We start from the raw sequence: 20,118 nt of genomic DNA, 5'->3' as shown, positions 1-20,118 counted from the left end.
AATGGCATGATGACTTCCCGTGATCTGGATACTATGCCCTTCTTTATGATTCCCAGCATCCTGTTGGCTTTTTTAGAGGCTGCTGCGCACTGTGCAGATGGCTTCAGTGATGCATCTACCAGCACACCCAAGTCTCTCTCGAGTCTGCTGTCTCCCAACAATACCCCCCCCAATTTGTAGTTGAACAATGGGTTCTTTTTCCCTATATCCATGACCTTGCATTTGTCCACGTTGAAGCGCATTTGCCATTTGTTTGCCCAGTCTTCCAGCTTGTCCAGGTCCCTTTGCATGTCCTCACACTCCTCCCTGGTCCTAACTCTGCCGCACAGTTTGGTATCGTCTGCAAATTTTATAACCTCACATTTTGTCTCCTTTTCCAGGTCATTGATGAATATGTTAAAGAGTAAAGGCCCTAGCACCGATCCCTGTGGCACACCGCTCGTGACTCCCCGCCAGTCAGAATATTGACCTTTTACTCCAACCCTCTGCAGTCTACCCAACCTTTTCATCTAGAAAGAGGGACAAGACAAGGGTGTCCTTTGTCCCCTCTTCTTTTTCTCCTGGCTATCGAACTGCTTGCTATCAAGCTCAGGGCGGATCCCACCATTACATGCATACAAACTGGAGAGCGGGAAAGCAAAATCAACCTCTTTGCTGATGACATACTTTTATATCTAGATCAGTCTCACTTATACTTAGCTAGAGCTTTAACACTGGTACAGGAGTTTGGGAAAGTAACTGGACTACAGGTCAATTGTCCTAAATCTGAAATATTGCCCTTGGCATCCACGTGTCATGAGCGATGGCATGATAATCTACCTATACCACCAGTTACAAAGCCCATGAGATATTTGGGGGGTCTGCTTGAGTGTGAATCCTAAAGTCATGTATCAATACAATGTTTTAAACCATATAGATAGCATTTGTAAATTATGTGTTAAATGGAGGGATCTGACACTCTCTATGTGGGGTGGGATAGCCCTGATTAAAATGGTACTCATAACTAAGATTTTATACCCCCTACAGACCCCTTTGGATAACAAGTAGAGATGAAAGAGCCTTCAGATCTATCCTTACTTCGTTCATTTGGCAAAATGGGCTAGCTCTGATCAGTTTTTCCAAGCTTACCCTGTACAGATCGATGGGTGGGATAAATCTTCCAGATATTTGACTATATAATGTGACCTCCTTGATGTGTTTTGTACATGAGAATGTCACAGACCATTATAAATTTTCACCAGAGGGGTGGATAACCACCTGGTGTGCTCCCCATTCTTTTTTTACTTTATTGCATATGCTTCTGTCGGCAGTACCAGGGGCACGTTCTAAAGTCCATTTCTTAGCACCTCTCAGAATAACATTGGTAGTACATGAGACAACAACGATCACCTGAGGCCTCTTTGCTTCTACTACTGGTGGGCAATGTAGAGTTTCCTCCAGGAATGAGGCATTCCTGATTCCAATTGTGGGTGAAATGGGGTTGTGACAGATTGAGGCATATCTTAACAATGGGGAGGGGGGCCTTTCCCATTTTTCCAACTCTCAATGGGCACTACCTGCAACCTAGACATTACTACTTCTTCTTGCACAAGAGGTGGGGTGGGTTGTAACTCTTTGGTAGTTTGTATGATCAGTTTTTATAGGCCCCCACAAGATGAATACCTTGTCTACCTGGTACCAGCTCCTTAAAAATGTAAGTAATATGCAACCCATAGATAGAAAGGATAGTGTACTTCCTTGAATCTAATGGGTTACAGGATCCGAGGCAACATGGCTTTACAAAAGGTAAATCGTGCCAAATGAACCTGATTGAATTTTTTGATTGGGTGACCAGAGAGCTGGATCGAGGACATATGCTAGATGTAGTTTACTTGGATTTCAGCAAAGCCTTTGATACAGTTCCTCATAGGAGGCTGTTGAACACACTTGAAGGGCTGAAGTTAGGACCCAAAGTGGTGAACTGGGTCAGAAACTGGCTGTCGGACAGACGCCAGAGGGTGGTGGTTAATGGAAGTCGCTCGAAGGAAGGAAAGGTGAGTAGTGGAGTCCCTCAGGGATCAGTGCTGGGGCCAATCCTGTTCAATATGTTTGTGAGTGACATTGCTAAAGGGATAGAAGGAAAAGTGTGCCTTTTTGCAGATGATACCAAGATTTGTAACAGAGTAGACACCGAAGAGGGAGTGGAAAAGATGAAAAAGGATCTGCAAAAGTTAGAGGAATGGTCTAACATAAGAACATAAGAAATGCCTCTGCTGGGTCAGACCCGAGCTCCATCGTGCCCAGCAGTCCGCTCATGCGGCGGCCCAACAGGTCCAGGACCTGTGCAGTAATCTTCTATCTATACCCCTCTATCCCCATTTCCAGTAGGAATTTGTCCAATCCTTTCTTGAACCCCAGTACCGTACTCTGCCTTATAACGTCCTCCGGAAGCGCATTCCAGGTGTCCACCACACGTTGGGTAAAGAAGAACTTCCTAGCATTTGTTTTGAATCTGTCCCCTTTCAACTTTTCCGAATGCCCTCTTGTTCTCTTATTTTTCGAAAGTTCGAAGAATCTGTCCCTCTCTACTCTCTCTATGCCCTTCATGATCTTGTAAGTCTCTATCATATCCCCTCTAAGTCTCCTCTTCTCCAGGGAAAAGAGACCCAGCTTCTCCAATCTCTCAGAATATGACAGGTTTTCCATACCTATTATCAGACGTGTTGCTCTCCTTTGAACCCTCTCGACTAACGCCATATCCTTCTTAAGATACGGCGACCAATACTGGACGCAGTACTCCAAATGCGGGCGCACCATCGCCCGATACAACGGCATGATAACTTCTTTCGTTCTGGCTGTAATACCCTTTTTGATTATACCAAGCATTCTATTCGCTCTCTTAGCGGCCGCTGCACACTGTGCCGACGGCTTCATTGTCATGTCCACCATTACCCCCAAGTCCCTTTCCTGGGTACTCTTATTCAATAACATCCCTCCCATTGTATAGTTGTACCTCGAGTTTCTGCTCCCCACATGTAATACTTTACATTTTTCAATGTTGAACTTCATCTGCCATTGTCTAATGCCTGGCAACTAAAATTCAATGCAAAGAAATGCAGAGTAATGCATTTGGGGATTAATAATAGGAAGGAACTGTATATGCTGGGAGGAGAGAAGCTGATATGCACGGACGGGGAGAGGGACCTTGGGGTGATAGTGTTCGAAGATCTAAAGTTGAAAAAACAGTGTGACAAGGCAGTGGCTGCTGCCAGAAGGATGCTGGGCTGTATAAAGAGAGGCGTAGTCAGTAGAAGGAAGAAGGTGTTGATGCCCCTGTACAGGTCATTGGTGAGGCCCCACTTGGAGTATTGTGTTCAATTTTGGAGACCGTATCTGGCGAAGGACGTAAGAAGACTTGAGGCGGTCCAGAGGAGGGCGACAAAAATGATAGGAGGCTTGCGCCAGAAGACGTATGAGGAGAGACTGGAAGCCCTGAATATGTATAACCTAGAGGAAAGGAGAGACAGGGGAGAAATGATTCAGACGTTCAAATACTTGAAGGGTATTAACGTAGAACAAAATCTTTTCCAGAGAAAAGAAAATGGTAAAACCAGAGGACATAATTTGAGGTTGAGGGGTGGTAGATTCAAAGGCAATGTTAGGAAATTCTACTTTACGGAGAGGGTGGTGGATGCCTGGAATGCGCTCCCGAGAGAGGTGGTGGAGAGTAAAACTGTGACTGAGTTCAAAGAAGCGTGGGATGAACACAAAGGGTCTAGAATCAGAAAATAAGATTAAATATTGAACTAAGGCCAGTACTGGGCAGACTTGCACAGTTTATGTCTGTATATGGCCGTTTGGTGGAGGATGGGCTGGGGAGGGCTTCAATGGCTGGGAGGGTGTAGATGGGCTGGAGTAAGTCTAAACAGAGATTTCGGCAGTTGGAACCCAAGAAATAGCTAAGAAGAAAAAATTAAAAAATTTAAATTGAATCAGGTTGGGCAGACTGGATGGACCATTCGGGTCTTTATCTGCCGTCATCTACTATGTTAGAGTACTAACTTTATGGTACCGAGATTATAGACATTGAATATACCAGACCACAATTTCTGGACCTATTCACTAACCTTTACACACTGGTCAGCTCGACAGATCTCAGAGAAATGCAATTTAAAATTTTGCATTGGGCTTATATATCCAGAGATGGGGGCAAATTATAGGCTTGTGGCAGGATGCAATATGCTCTAAATGTAAGAAAGCCACCAGTATGCTAGTGCACATGTTTCTGGAATGTCCAACCATAGAACTATGGCTTCTGGTTCTTCCTTTCCTTAATAGATTTCTGAAGAGCCCCATACCACAAGATTACAGACTGTTGCTTCTAGGAGGCCAAAGAGAGTTCACATAATTGGGGTGCTCCCTACCATATAAAGCTTTCATATAATTAGCTTTGTTATTAGTCAAAAAGTTACTCCTATAAAGCACAGTTACTTACTGTAACAGGTGTTATCCAGGGACAGCAAGCAGCTATTCTCACATATGGATGACGTCATCGACGGAGCCTCGATGCAGAAGCCTCGCAAGCAGACTTGCTTGTAGAAACTAGAAGTTTCAAGTCAGCTACACCGCGCATGCGCGAGTGCCTTCCCGCCCAGCACAGGGCGCATCTTCTCAGTTCAGATAGCTAGCAGAGAAGCCAACCAGGGGAAGTGGGTGGGTTGTGAGAATAGCTGCCTGTTGTCCCTGGATAACACCTGTTACAGTAAGTAACTGTGCTTTATCCCAGGACAAGCTGGCAGCCTATTCTCACATATGGGTGACCTCTAAGCTAACCAGAATGGGATGGTGGGAGTGTTGGCAACTTAGGAGAATACATTTTGTAATACTCTCTGGCCAAAATGGCCATCCCGTCTGGAGAAAACATCCAGACAATAGTGAAAAGTGAAAGTATGAACCGAGGACCAAGTAGCAGCCTTGCAAATTTCCTCAATAGGTGTAGATCTGAGGAAAGCTACTGAAGCTGCCATTGCTCTGACCTTATGGGCTGTGACTCTACTCTGTAGGGGTAATCCAGCCTGGGCATAGCAGAAGGAGATATAAGTAGCCATCCAGTTGGATATGGTACACTTAGAGATAGGATGTCCCAACTTACTTGGACTGAAGGAGACAAAAAGTTGAGGAGCAGTTCTGTGTGGTTTGGTACATTCCAAATAGAAGGCCAAAGCACATTTACAGTCCAGAGTATGAGGAGCTGATTCTCCAGGATGAGAATGAGGCTTTGGAAAGAACACTGGAAGAATAATGGATTGGTTAAGATGAAATTCCGAAACCACTTTAGGTAGGAATTTAGGATGAGTACGGATAACCACCTCTAAGCTAACCAGAATGGGATGATGGGAGTGTTGGCAACTTAGGAGAATACATTTTGTAATACTCTCTGGCCAAAATGGCCATCCCGTCTGGAGAAAACATCCAGACAATAGTGAAAAGTGAAAGTATGAACCGAGGACCAAGTAGCAGCCTTGCAAATTTCCTCAATAGGTGTAGATCTGAGGAAAGCTACTGAAGCTGCCATTGCTCTGACCTTATGGGCTGTGACTCTACTCTGTAGGGGTAATCCAGCCTGGGCATAGCAGAAGGAGATATAAGTAGCCATCCAGTTGGATATGGTACACTTAGAGATAGGATGTCCCAACTTACTTGGACTGAAGGAGACAAAAAGTTGAGGAGCAGTTCTGTGTGGTTTGGTACATTCCAAATAGAAGGCCAAAGCACATTTACAGTCCAGAGTATGAGGAGCTGATTCTCCAGGATGAGAATGAGGCTTTGGAAAGAACACTGGAAGAATAATGGATTGGTTAAGATGAAATTCCGAAACCACTTTAGGTAGGAATTTAGGATGAGTACGGATAACCACCTTGTCATGATGGAACACAGTGAAAGGTGGATCAGCAACTAAAGCTTGCAGCTCACTGACTCTTCGAGCAGAAGTGAGGGCAGTGAGAAACACCACTTTCCAAGTAAGATACTTCAGATGAGCCATAGACATTGGTTCAAATGGAGGCTTCATCAATTGAGTAAGAACGACATTGAGGTCCCAAACCACTGGAGGTGGTTAGAAACATAGAAACATAGAAAGATGACGGCAGATAAGGGCCATAGCCCATCAAGTCTGCCCACACTATTTACCCACCCTCTTAAATCTACTGACCCTCTAAAGAATAATTGTAATTATACTGTCACTCTACTGACCCGCTCATTCAGTCCTAGTGACCCTATCCCTTGGCATGACCTCGTAGGGATCCCATATAGGTATCCCATTTGTTCTTGAAGTCTGAGATGCTGCGTGCCTCGACCACCTGCACTGGAAGCTCGTTCCAATGCTCAATCACTCTCTCCGTGAAGAAGTATTTCCTGGTGTCTCCACGGAACTTCCCTCCCCTGAGCTTGAGCGGATGTCCTCTTGTGGTCGAGAGTCCCCTGAGAAGAAAGATATCATCTTCCACCTCTACCCGTCCCGTGATGTACTTAAATGTCTCAATCATGTCTCCCCTCTCCCTACGCTCCTCGAGAGTGTAGAGCTGCAATTTACTCAGTCTTTCTTCGTACGGGAGACCCTTTAGCCCCGAGACCATCCTGGTGGCCATCCGCTGAACCGATTCAACTCTGAGCACATCCTTACGGTAATGTGGCCTCCAGAATTGAACACAGTATTCCAGATGCGGTCTCACCATGGCTCTGTACAGTGGCATCATGACTTCAGGTTTCCTGTTGACGAAGCTTCTCTTGATACAGCCTATCATTTGCCGTGCTTTAGATGAAGCCTTCTCCACTTGAGTGGATGCTTTCATGTCAGCACTGATGATTACTCCTAAGTCTCGTTCTGCCGTAGTCCTGGCCAAAGTTTCTCCATTCAGGGTGTAAGTTCTGCAAGGATTTCCGTTGCCGAGATGCATGACCTTACATTTCTTGGCATTGAAGCCCAGCTGCCAGATCAAGGACCAACTTTCTAAAGTACGCAGGTCTTGCTCCATAGCATCCTGAAGATTATAGCCGTTTACTACATTGCATAGTTTGGCGTCATCAGCGAATAAGGTTACCTTGCCTTGGAGCCCTTGAGTCAGATCCCTAATGAATATGTTGAAGAGGAGTGGGCCCAGGACCGAACCCTGTGGCACTCCGCTGGTCACCTCTGACATTTTAGAAAGGGTACCGTTGACCATCACCCTCTGAAGTCTGCCACTAAGCCAATCTTTAACCCATGCAGTTAGAGTCTCTCCTAATACCATAGATTTCATCTTGTTCAGCAGCCTGCGGTGTGGGACGCTGTCAAACGCTTTGCTGAAGTCCAGGTTCACGACGTCCAAGGACTCTCCTGAGTCTAGTCTTCTTGTTACCCAGTCAAAGAAGCTTATTAGATTGGACTGGCATGACCTACCCTTGGTGAATCCATGTTGGCTGGGATCCCGGAGATTTCCCTCGTTCAGGATCGTATCTAATTTATACTTAATTAGTGTTTCCATGAGTTTGCACACTATTGAGGTGAGGCTTACCGGTCTATAGTTCGCAGCCTCAGCCTTGCAACCCTTTTTATGTAGAGGAACGATATTGGCTGTTTTCCAGTCCAACGGAACTTTCCCCGTACTTAGTGAGAGATTGAAGAGCACCGCCAACGGTTCTGCCAGGACATCTCTCAATTCTCTGAGCACTCTTGGGTGTAAATTGTCTGGTCCCATGGCCTTGTTTACCTTTAGCCTTGCCAGTTCGTTGTAGACGTCCCCAGGAGTAAACTCAAAGTTCTGAAACGGGTCATCCACGTCTTGTATTATCATCAACTGTGGTCCGTGTCCCGGTGCTTCGCAGGTGAAGACTGAGCAGAAATATTCATTTAGTAGTTCTGCTTTTTCTGAATCCGCCACCGCGTAGTTTCCGTCCGGTTGTCTAAGGCGTACTATACCGTCTGTGTTCCTTTTCCTATCGCTGATATACCTAAAGAAGGATTTGTCCCCTTTTTTAATGTTTTTTGCCAGAGTTTCTTCCACTCGACGTTTGGCCTCCCTAACTGCTGTTTTGACCGCTGCCGATCTGGTCTTATATTCTACTTTAGTTTCTCTTTTCTGGGTGCGTTTGTAGGAAAGAAATGCTTTTTTCTTCTCCTTAATGAGGAGTGAGATCTCTTCAGTGAACCATTGGGGTTTGTTGTTTCTTTGCCGTTTATCTACTGATTTTATGTAGTGATTAGTTGCTTCGTGTATGGATGATTTCAGGTACGACCACATAGTTTCCACATTGCCGGTCTCTGCTTGGTCCTGTAGCGTCTGATGAACATGATCTCCCATATGTGCGAAGTCGGCGCCCCGAAAGTTGAGCACCTTTGTTTTTGTAATTGATTTAGGGGATCCTTTCCCAATGTTGAACCATACCATGTTATGGTCGCTGGAGGCTAGCGTATCGCCTACCGAGACCTCTGAGATGCTTTCCCTGTTTGTGAGTACCAGGTCTAGGATCGTCTGGGCCCTAGTGGGCTCCGTTACCATCTGTCTGAGATGTACTCCTTTTATGGAGTTCAGAAGCCTCCTGCTGCTGCTGGTTGCTGCTGAAAATGTGTTCCAGTCTGCGTCAGGCATGTTGAAGTCTCCTAGCAGCACAGTGTCACCCCGTAGAGTTATATTCTCTATGTCTTCAATTAATTCTGCGTCCATGTTTTCCGGTTGTCTTGGAGGTCTGTATACCCCACCAAGATACAGGCATTTTTTACTACCTCGTGCCAGGTTAACCCAGAGGGACTCCCCGGTATACTTGACATCAGTGATCCTGGTAGTTTTGATGTCTTCCTTAATGTATAGTGCTACCCCTCCACCTAACCTGCCCTCTCTGTCCTGACGAAGTAGATTGTACCCCGGTATAGCCATATCCCACCCATGTGCGTCAGTGAACCAAGTCTCGGATATTGCCACCACGTCCAGGTTGGCATCCCTTATTTCAGTTTCTAGTTCTAGAATTTTATTGCCTAAACTGTGTGCATTAACATACATGGCCCTCCACACTTTGTGTTTGCTGAGTCCCTGTAAGGCCCTGTAAGGCTATTCCTGGTTTGATATTGAAAAGCCCTTTCATGAATCTGGATACCACCGGATGAGCAGAAAGGGGTTTTCCTTCAATAGGCTGATGGAAAGCAGCAATTGCACTGAGATGGACTCGGATCGATGTAGACTTGAGGCCAGAGGCAGATAAGTGAAAAAGGTAGTCTAAAACAGAAGATAAGGAGGAATGTCGAGGCTCCTTATCGTGAGAAAAACACCACGTAGAAAATCTAATCCATTTTTGGTGATAGCATTGTCTAGTGGTAGGTTTCCTAGAAGCCTCTAAAATGTCTCTTACAGATTGAGAAAACTGAAGAGGAGCTATTTTGAGAGGTAGCAAGCTGTCAGGTATAGAGACTGCAGGTTGGGATGAAGAAGAGATCCCTGACTCTGTGTAAGCAGAGATGGAAAAACTGGTAGAAGATATGGCTCCCTGCTGCTGAGTTGAAGGAGAAGGGAGTAGCAAGGTTGTCTCGGCCACTGAGGAGCAATTAGAATCATGGTGGCATGGTCATTCTTTAACTTGAGAAGAGTCTTGAGAATGAGAAGGAATGGAAGGAATGCATACAGGAAGAGATTCGTCCATTCCAGAAGAAAAGCATCTGCCTCGAGGCGATGAGGATAATAGATCCTGGAGCAGAACTGTGGCAGTTTGTGGTTGTGGGGAGCTGCAAAGAGATCTATCTGAGGCGTTCCCCACTGTGAAAAAATGTGATGAAGAGGCGAGGAATGGAGTGTCCATTTGTGAGGTTGCAGAAGATAACTCAAGTTGTCTGCCAAGCAATTTATTGCCCCGTGGATGTAGACAGCTTTGAGGAAAGTGTTGTGGCGGATTGCCCAGTCCCAAACCTTCAGATCCCGTCCCTCCCTGTTTGTTGACATAATACATGGCGACTTGGTTGTCCGTCCGAATGAGGACTACCTGATCTTGAAGATGTTGAAAAGCTTTGAGAGCCTTGAAAATCGCTCTGAGTTCCAACAGAGTGATGTGACACTGACGATCCGTACTGGTCCAGTGGCCTTGAGTACAGAGACCATCAAGATGGGCGCCCCAATGTAGGTCGAGGAATCTGTTGCGAGGACCTTCTGATGAGGAGGCATTTGAAACAGCAAGCCTCTGGAGAGAATGGAAGAGAGCATCCACCAGCGGAGAGACTATCTCAATGACGGAGTGACTGCAATGTGTCGAGAAAGTGGGTCGCAAACCTGCGTCCACTTTGATGCCAGGGTCCACTGAGGAATTCTGAGGTGAAGTCTGGCAAAAGGAGTCACGTGTACTGTGGAGGCCATGTGACCCAGGAGTGCCATCATGTGTCTCGCTGATATGGAGGAGCGGGAAGACACTGTATGACAGAGTTGAAGGAGGGTTTCCAGATGTTGTTGTGGGAGGAATGCTCTGAGTTGGATAGTATCCAGAACAGCTCTGATGAATTGTAGATTCTGAGAGGGTTGAAGTTGAGATTTGGGAGTTGATTTCGAATCCCAAACTCTGTAGGAACCATGTAGTCCGTTGGGTCGCTACAATAACCCTTTGAGATGTTGAATCTTTGATGAGCCAGTCGTCCAGGTAGGAAAATACCTGAAGACCATGGTTTCTGAGAGCTGCGGCTACCACTACCAGGCACTTGGTGAACACTCTGGGAGATAAAGCCAGGCTAAAGGGTAGCACTCTGTATTGATAATGCAGATTCCCCACCCAAAATATGAATGGGAGGCCGGATGAATGGGAATATGAGTATAAGCCTCCTTGGAGAGCATAATCAGTCATTCTGATCTAGGAGGGGATAAAGGGATGCCAGGGATAACATGCAAAATTTTTCTTTAAGTAAAAATTTGTTGAGAGCCCTGAGATCCAGAAGAAGGTTAGGATCCATGTCAATGGTACAAAGCAAGGCAAGGCGGCGCATTGCTACAGAACCAGCAGCCACCCTGGCAGACAACTCAAAGGCATCATAAGAAGACTGAAGTAGATGTAATCTGAGTTGTGATAGAGAAGCTATGACTTCTTGAAATTCAAACTGCTTTTGAGTATCTAAATAACTGAGAAATTTAGGCAAAAGAGCAATGAGAAACTCAAAATAAGTGATAAAATGGAAATTGTAATTAAGGATTTTAGAGGACATCATGGCATTTTGATAGATGCGACGTCAGAATTTGTTCATAGTTTTCCCTTCCCTTCCAGGAGGCACGGTAGCATAAACCTTGGAAGGATGGGACCTTTTCAAGGATGACTCCACAAGTAGGGATTGGTGAGATAACTGTGAATTCTCAAATCCTTTGCAATGGAGAGTTTTATATTACATTACGTTAGTAATTTCTATTCCGCCAATACCTTGCGGTTCAAGGCGGATTACATAAAAGTTTACAGGAATAGCATAAGAGATGTCCTAAGAGTTAAATAAGAATTGCCAAAGAGTTCTCGAGATCTTAAGGTGGTAAGTGTTGGATGAATGAAGGCATTTTAGCATTAATTGGGTAGTTAGAAGAATATTAGAGTATATTAAGGGTGTAGAGTGGGTAGGTGGGGTTTAGGTAGGAACTGGTCGTATTAGATAAGTTTTAGGTATTTTTTGAAGAGTAGGGTTTTAGTATCTTTCTTGAAAGTTTTGTAGTCTGTGGTCGATGACAACAGAATGGTGATTTGTCTGTCCAGTTTAGCTGCTTTGGTGGCTATTAGGTTGTCATATAGTTTTTTTCGTTTGACATTTTTGGATAATGGGTGTGTGAAAAGTGAGTGGATTCTCCTGTGCCTGGATGAGGAGGATTGAGTTAGTCGGTTATTCCAGTAGGTTGGGCTTTCTCCGTTAATAGCTTTGAATAGTAGGCAGTAGAATTTGAAGTGTACTCTTGCTTGTATTGGGAGCCAGTGACAGTCATGGTATGCTTCTGTGATGTGGTCATATTTTTTCAATAAGTAGATGAGTCTTAGGCCTGTATTTTGTATAGTTTGTAATTGTTTTATCATGGTTGCTGTACATGGGAGGTATAGTATGTTGCAGTAGTCTATTAGTCCAAGGATAAAGGATTGTACCAAAAGTAGGAATTGTTTCCTGTCGAAGAATTTTCAGATTTGTCTTAGATTTCTCATGGTCACGAATGATGCTTTTATTACTTTGCCTGTAACAGCTGGAATTGCATAAGGAGTCTCCAGGCATCTGGTAAAAGTCTGAGACAAAAGCTTGTGAAGAGGAAGCTTAAATGACTCTGCCGGAGGTTGAGGAAGATGCATGACTTCGAAATATTCTTTAGAGTATTTGGAACCAGCATCTAATTGAAGGTCCAAGTCAATAGCCATCTGACGAAGAAATGAAGAGAAAGATAGTTGATCCGCCAATGCCTTGCCTCGAGAAGGACTCGAGGTCGTTGAGGCAGCCTGGGTTGAAGATGAAGCTTCTGCAGGAAAAAAAGGCATCAGAAGAATAGGGAGACTTGGAAGAAGCAATCGAAACCGCTGAGTCCTCGAGGTGCGGAAGTGGAAACTTCGATCGAGGAGGCGATGGTCTAGAAGAAGTAAAAGGTGTAGATCAAGGCTTAGTTGAAGGACGCTCTTTGGAAGAAGAGCCATGCCTGGATGTATGCCTTGAGGAAGCCCTCAATCATCAGTGAGAATGGTGCTTGGAAGCAGGTCTCGAAGATCGAGGAGACTTTGCCCCGGAGATGGAAGCAGTCGATGCCACCAAGGAATGAATAGGGTTGGAAGCTGTAGATCGAAGCTCCAGAGGCTTGATGTTGGAACCTCGATGCACTCCCAAAGACTCTGCTCCTTGTATGGGGTGTAAGGATTCCTGTCGAGGCACTTGCAAAGAATCTGCTCCTTGCTTCACGTGCTTAGATGCCAGACTAGACACTCGCAGAGACTCTGCTCCCTGCATAGAGTGTGTAGGTTCAGACTGAGGCATAGGAAGAGGCTCGATCTCGCGGGAGTCTGCAGAATGCCCAGGCTGGATTAGAGTAACATGCTTCGGTCCCATATTAGTGAGGAACTGAATGAATTGCTTCTCTAACATGGTCTGGAAAAAAACCGGCAAGGATGGATCTGCGTCTGAAACGACCACCTGCTTTGGCTGGAGGTTCTACAGAGGCAGTGGAAATGTGCTTCGACTTGGAAGCATTAGGCACCTTAAGCACCACCGCTGGAACTTTCTGCTGAGCTATCTGACCTGAGGATACAGGGGAAGATACAGCAGACGTCGTCGAGGAAAGAGCCGCTGCAAACAAAGAAGGTCTGATGAATCTCGAGGTCGAAGCAGCGGAGGCAGGAGGACCCTCAGTCGAAGGTGAGACCGAGGTCGGCTTCGGAGTAGAGGAAATGGTCGAAACCATCCCGAAGAGCTTCTCCACTGAAAATAGACGACGTTTAAGGGCTCGAGGTTGAAGAATAGCACAGCGCTCGCATGACTTTGGATGATGATCTGGCCCAAGGCACTTGAAGCACCTACTGTGTGGGTCCATGAGAGAAATCGCACGTTGACACTGGCTACACTTCTTGAAGCTTGTTGCTGGCCTGGATACAGGAAGAAAAAGCCGCCGTAAAGTCGAAGCCCCTGGGCTGCGGCTGAGCGGCCTGCTCCGGCAGCCAAACAGAAGAAATAAATTTTTTTTTAACTAGAAATAAAAGAAATACAGCGATTCGTGAAGAAAAAGAACACAAACCGCGGTGAGAGAAGGCACGATGTGAGTTAAACACAGAGAGTCAAAGAGGAACTTCTCAGCTCCGTAGAAAAAAAAAAGAGAACTGAGGAGACGCGCCCTGTGCTGGGCGGGAAGGCACTCGCGCATGCGCGGTGCGGCTGACTCAAAACTTGTAGTTTCTACAAGCAAGTCTACTTGCGAGGCTTCCGCATCGGGCTCCGTCGATAACATCACCTATATGTGAGAATAGGCTGCCTGCTTGTCCTGGGATAACACTGAGTTTCAGAAGCAACAGTATCCTTTTCCTGCAGAAAATGCATGAAATTGCTGCTTTTGAAATACAGATATTTCACTCCGCTCGTCGAATAGAAAAACTGACATATGTCTCCCTATGGAAAGAAATTCAAGCTTTGCACAAGAGGGACCTCTCTTCTCAGCAATTCTGATTGCACTTTCTTAGATCTTCTCTCCTTCTGATTAATTGTGAGTATAGGGTAGGTGTAGTGTGCTTGGTGAATGAATGGGGGGATGAATAGTGAGTTTTGGTATGGTTTCTTTCCCTTTTTGGATAGGTATGGTGGACAGTATGTTTATGTGACTGGTGACTAAGTTATACTTCAAAATGATAATGCAGCTTTTTGAACAACCCTGAATAGGTTTGACTGTTCCCATTCTTTAAGTTCCTTGCTCAGCTTCACCTGCATGTAGTATAGAGGACATTACCGAATGGAAGGGGGGGGGGGATATCTCACCTCTGCCTATGTTGTGTATTGAGTGCACTCTATTGGTTTAATATGTTATTAATTTCACTAGGATGATGCCTTGTCTACATTACGAAAAAAACTATGTCATAAACTCACAAAAATAATGGTTGAGTGGAAGCATCTTCCTAAACATCAACTGTACTTCTTAAATGAGCTATCACTAGTCAAACAACCCCCTCATTTAGGCGCTTTCAAATAATAATCACAATTAATGGACAAAAATAATTTTTTAAATAGTTGTAGTTGTACTTCATGCTAGTGCTCACGGCAGTATTTAATGGTAAATTGCTCTGCTCAACGGAGTGCCACCGTTTCAATCAGTTGGCACTGTCGGAAGAGAAACCACACAATACTGTAGGAAGAAAACAGGCTGATGATTTGGATGATTAAACTTATTCTGCATACTATGAACCTAACCCCCGCAGGGAAAACTTCTAAACACTCAGAATTTATTAAATTTTTCAGGACTCTAAGTCTCTTACTCAATTTTTGGAGTACACTATGGACTCCTTTTACTAAAGTGCGCTAGTGTTTTTAGCTCTCGCACAAGATTAGCGTGTGCTATAGCATGCACTAGCCCAAAAATTACCGCCTGCTTAAAAGGAGACGTAGCGGTTAGTGCGCGGGGCATTTTAGCGCGTGCTATTCTGCGTGTTAAGGCCCTAATGCTCCTTTTCTCTCGGCACAATGTTTCTGAATAAGCAACGGCTCTTGAAAAGGGGACGCCAATATATTTAAACTTCCCTGTACCGCTTGCATGATTACGTATGCTTTTCATTGGTGGAACATAAGCGTGATGACTTCAAAGTTAGAAATTACCTAAAAGCTTAATTGATGAATATTTAATGACTATTTACTGGTTTATAATTTACTACTAGACTTTTCTGAGACATTCTGTATGTGGAGTGCCAGATATTTCAAAAAAATGTTTGCCAATTAATTATTGTATTCAGTCCCCTTGGATGTATACTTTGAAGACGATGGATCCAGAATTGTTCTTTCCCCTAACCCCCTCCTCTTACGGATTCCTTGACTCTGTCAATGATCAAACATTTCAATCGTTCAAATGCAATGTAAGACTATCGGAGCCTCTTTACGTTGTAAATGCAAGCAGGACTTGTGTTTAGTCATATGAACTTTGAACTGTCGAGTTGTTTTTTTCTACATCAATTTTAGAACAAGGGCATACGATTATATACACCACAAAGTCACTCTTGCAATTGGTTTGATGTTTTAAAAAATATGTCTTACGGTCAATAGGACTGGCGAAAGAGAACAGATCTGACAGTTGCCACATAAAACTACCTGATTGACTAATCCCATCTGGTTTTAGACTCAGATATTCTTTCAAATTACGTGATCTAGAATATGCCACCCATACGGTGGATTTCTGAAAGCAAGGAGACATTTGAACTATCCCCAGTGAAATTGGTGATCTCTTGAGATTCTTTATTATACTGTAAAACACAAGTTAGATTTTCTCCTTGTGAACTCCCTTGTGCTTGTGGATTAAATTTTGCTCTTTGATAAGATTTCCTCAGGCTGTGTTTTGGATATCCCCTAGCTTTTAAATTCTTTGCTTATAACTTAGAGGATTGTTTGAAGTCATCACATGTAATCTATCACACCCTGAACAGACTGGTTTGTACAGTCCCAATACAAATGGTTTTAACTATATTTTATACGTTTATATAACTAAGATTGAACTTTTCTATTTCATAACTTAGTATCCATGCAATGTTAACAGCTGAAAATTATTTTCTAGTTCAAGTCCCACTTACGTTTCACATGACCATTCGCTGTTGCCTCAGGTACAAAGATTGTAAGCTCTCTGGTGACAGGGAAAAAATTACTCTTCCTGAATGTAACTAATCTTGAGCTATCTCTAAAGGGGTATAAACTAAAAATAACTGAAACCCAAGAGCATCCCTTCAACAACCAAAGAGCAGTCCCTAACAATAAAAAAGTACACATCTAACTTTTGGACAGATACTGTAGAACCACTGGAAAAGCATTGCTCAGGAGATTCTGTGGGACTATCAGGGGAATCCCCTCAAGCGGTAGGAGGGATGCTGCAAGACTACTGTGCAAGTGTTCCCTGATTACTGGCAGATATTACGAGAGCTATCAGAAGGCATCCCCTGATAGTTCTATAGCATCCCCTAATGACTTGAAAGTCCTCTTCAAGATTTTAACAGCATTTCTCCAGTAACCTAAAGGTGGTCCTCCAGTAGGAGATGCTGCTTATGGGACTAACAGCCCTCTGGTTAGTTTTAAATGTCACAAAAGACCTGATACTCTTCTCAGCCACACAGCTTACAAACAGGGATGTCAAAATCCCTCCTCGAGGGCCGCAATCCAATTGGGTTTTCAGGATTTCCCCAATGAAGCAGTGCATGCAAATAGATCTCATGTATATTCATTGGGGAAATCCTGAAAACCCGACTGGATTGCGGCCCTCGAGGAGAGACTTTGACACCTCTGGCTTACAATGTGTGAGAGCCACCTGCTGGTCTTCAAGGCTAATGACTACAGTTTGGGCATTAAGCATACATGGCTAGTGGAGGCAGTTTAAGTAGTGTAGAATTAGGCTGTTAATATTTATGCATCAGAGTCTTACTTTCCCAGATTTTCCACATGTCCCAAGCAGGTGGAGAAACAGTAGTTGTAAGCGATGATGATGGAGGGGTACAAGGACTGGAAATCCAGCACAAGAATGGAGTTACTGTAGAAGCGGGACTCGGGCTCCATCACCAGAGGAATGCACTGAGGGGCTCTCATCTGAGCTCGCTGCTGGACGCTTGGTGTCACTGCGATGTAGTTCATTGGTTTAGCAACACGCAGCATCATCGACTCCACACGGTACTATCCAACAAGAGAGTAACTCAGATCACATTGACATAAAAGTCACCACAGTGAAATCCCAAAAGTCATGACAACAAATACAGTCTCTTTTTTCAAGGTAAAACACTGCTATTATGGGAGAGAAGAAATATCTCTGGAGGCAACATCTGTGACTAATAATAAGTTTCCACAGCTCGCATGCTGACATGTTGCACAGTGGAGATCCTATATAGTATGTATCCCTGTGTCCCTATGTAATGCCATGTACCAACATATCCTGAAGATACTTTCCGATATTCAGTAAAGTGTTTCCATACTAAGGATATCCCTCAGCTGCTAGAAATGTGCCTGCTTAAAAATCTCTCACATTCGCCAAGTTATAGGTTTTATCATCTTCACACTCTAGGTCAATAGCATTGCAAATTCCCATACTAAATCCAACACCTCCATTTCTTATTACTCAATTTCTCGTTAACTTAAATCTTTAATCTTTGTTTGGGATGATGATTATGATCCTTAGCCAGCTGCAGACAATTCTAGTAGACTCACAAACCAGTTCTTAGAAGTAACCCTGTGTCACATAACCAGGAAGTAAACACAAAATGGTAGCCTCCATGTAATTATGCAAAGTTAATAGAAAAATAATAGCAGCTCAAGCTACAAAGCTGTGCACCAGGGGTGTCCAACCTTTTGGCTTCCCTGGGCCGCATTGGCCGCAAAAAAAATTTCTGGGGCCACACAAATGTGCAAACGCTGCAGCAAGACAGTGGAGGGAGCCGGCAAGACAGTAAACACCCGGGGGCAGCAGAGGAAAACACTGCATCGCCCTCGACCGGGGCCACAGGTTGGACACCCCTGCTGTACACCAAAGTGTAGTAGATCAAAACTCAAATCATCCCACTTGGCAAGGCTGGCTGAGTCATGTATGGACATGCTTGAAGACAATGGTGTACTCAGTTGGGGGTGAGAAAGACGGTGGCCAGTTGAGTTTCCTCCAATACCTGTTGTTCCTTGCATTTATATAAATGTTAGATTGGTGGTTAACAAATTGTTTATTGATAAATAACCTAATTGTGTCCTCAGATGTAGGGTTTGCCTTCTTTGTTGAGACATGGCTTACAGAACCCAATAGTCTTGAATTATCACATTTCTGTCCTCTAGGTTATGGTATTCTTCATTCCCTGAGGCTAGAAAATCATTGTGGTGAGTTAGTCATTGTCAATAAGAGATTTTTTTCTCCATCTTATTTTGATTCAGCAATTTTGCCTGGGCTAGAATGCATGATTTGTAGGTTGCAGGATGATTTCAGCTCTTCCTTTGGAACTGCTGGAATTATGCTGCTTTATCATCCTCCTGGTTCTTGGCTTAAAGTTCAGCAAATTTTATATGAATTTCTCATTTTCCAACATTCTAGGTTTATTATAACCTTCCACTAGAGTAGGATTCTGATCCCAAAGTCATGAATTTAAGGCCTTTTAAGCTTAATGCAACTTATTTTTAACTCCACAAAGCCTCACTTAAGGAAAGGTCATTCTTTGGCTTTTATTGTTTCCTATCCATCTCAATTGATGTCTTCTGTTGATTGGTCAACAATTCCATGTTTTGATCATTTGATCATTTTCTGTTAAATTTAATTTGCATGTTAATATGACCCAAACTTCCTAGTTATTGATCACAATAACAACAAAAACTGACCCTTTATTGATTTTTTTCTAATAAATCAAGCAAATTTATGCTGATCTTGTTAGGGATCACTCGTGTACAATACCACTGCAACAGTGTATTATAGTGTTTTCTTGATGTGATAAGGATGGGCGATAAATAAACAAACAGCTTTTAGCTACTTCTATTTCAGCTATTAGGGTCAATCAACTATAGGTGCATTTGATCCTATTACTTTCATGAATGTTTAATCTTTATTGCATAAACTTTCAATTTGTCAATGTGTCCTACACACGTGGAGGGGCATAATCAAAAGAAACGTCTAAGTCCATTTGGCCTAAGTCGCCCAAAGTCCATTTTCAAAAAATGCGTCCAGCATATTTTTTTTCCCCAAAAATCGTCCAATTGTACATCCAGCTGTCTGATCGCCCAGACCGCTAAGCCGTCCATCTTTATACCCCATTTTTGACCAAAAATTCGTCCAACTCACAAATGCCTAGAAAAAAGACCTTTTGGGTGTGGGAGGCGCCAGAAAAGTGATGGACTGGACACCCAGACATGGCACCAGAGTAGTGAGGTACCTAACAGGGCACTGCTGTGAATTTCACAAAAAAGGGCCCACAAAACACATCTCACTATAACTCCCTTATAGAATCTACTAGACACATCTATCTACCACCCCAATAGCCAATATGGCTGCAGGAGCCACTTATATGGCAGTACAAAAGGATTTGGGGTTTTTTTTAGGGGGTGGACATTTTTCACCATGAATGCAGTGATTAGAGTGGCTTATGGGCCTGGGTCCTCCTCTCCATGGTTCACTAACTCACCCCCAAGTCTACGTAAGCCACCTCTGTGCAGCTCTACTAGGTTTTCCTATGCCAGGCTGCCAGGTGCTAATGTTCTGGAGGCAGATATGTAAAGTTGCTTTTACGATTTTTATGAGGGGGGGGGCAGTGTGTGGGGTCTGTACTTTGTGTCTGCAGTGCTTATCTGGTCACTTTGGATAGCTTTTGTAGACTCAGACCTGGTTTTAGATGGCCTAAGTCACAACGTCCAAGTTCCGTCTTGGCAGTGTTGTAAAACTTTCGGTTATACATATACAACTAAGTCTAGGATGACCCACATCCAGCCCTAATCCCGCCCTCGACACT

The 20,118-nt window shown here is 44.0% G+C and overlaps 1 protein-coding gene across 4 annotated transcripts in view; it reads right to left on the bottom strand.

Annotated features, from left to right (window-relative positions):
- Positions 1–20,118, bottom strand: part of REV3L (REV3 like, DNA directed polymerase zeta catalytic subunit) — a 696,072-nt gene that overhangs the window by 105,548 nt on the left and 570,406 nt on the right. For all 4 annotated transcript variants that reach the window (XM_033939819.1, XM_033939820.1, XM_033939822.1 and 1 more), the window contains one exon: positions 17,079–17,323. In XM_033939819.1, coding sequence (XP_033795710.1) covers positions 17,079–17,323 — 245 coding nt within the window. The remainder of the gene's footprint in view (positions 1–17,078; positions 17,324–20,118) is intronic.

Source organism: Geotrypetes seraphini, chromosome 3 (assembly GCF_902459505.1).
Source record: "Geotrypetes seraphini chromosome 3, aGeoSer1.1, whole genome shotgun sequence".
Lineage (NCBI taxonomy): Eukaryota > Metazoa > Chordata > Amphibia > Gymnophiona > Dermophiidae > Geotrypetes > Geotrypetes seraphini.
The sequence above is the reverse complement of the archived record's forward strand: the minus strand, read 5'-3'. Positions and strand labels throughout refer to the sequence as shown.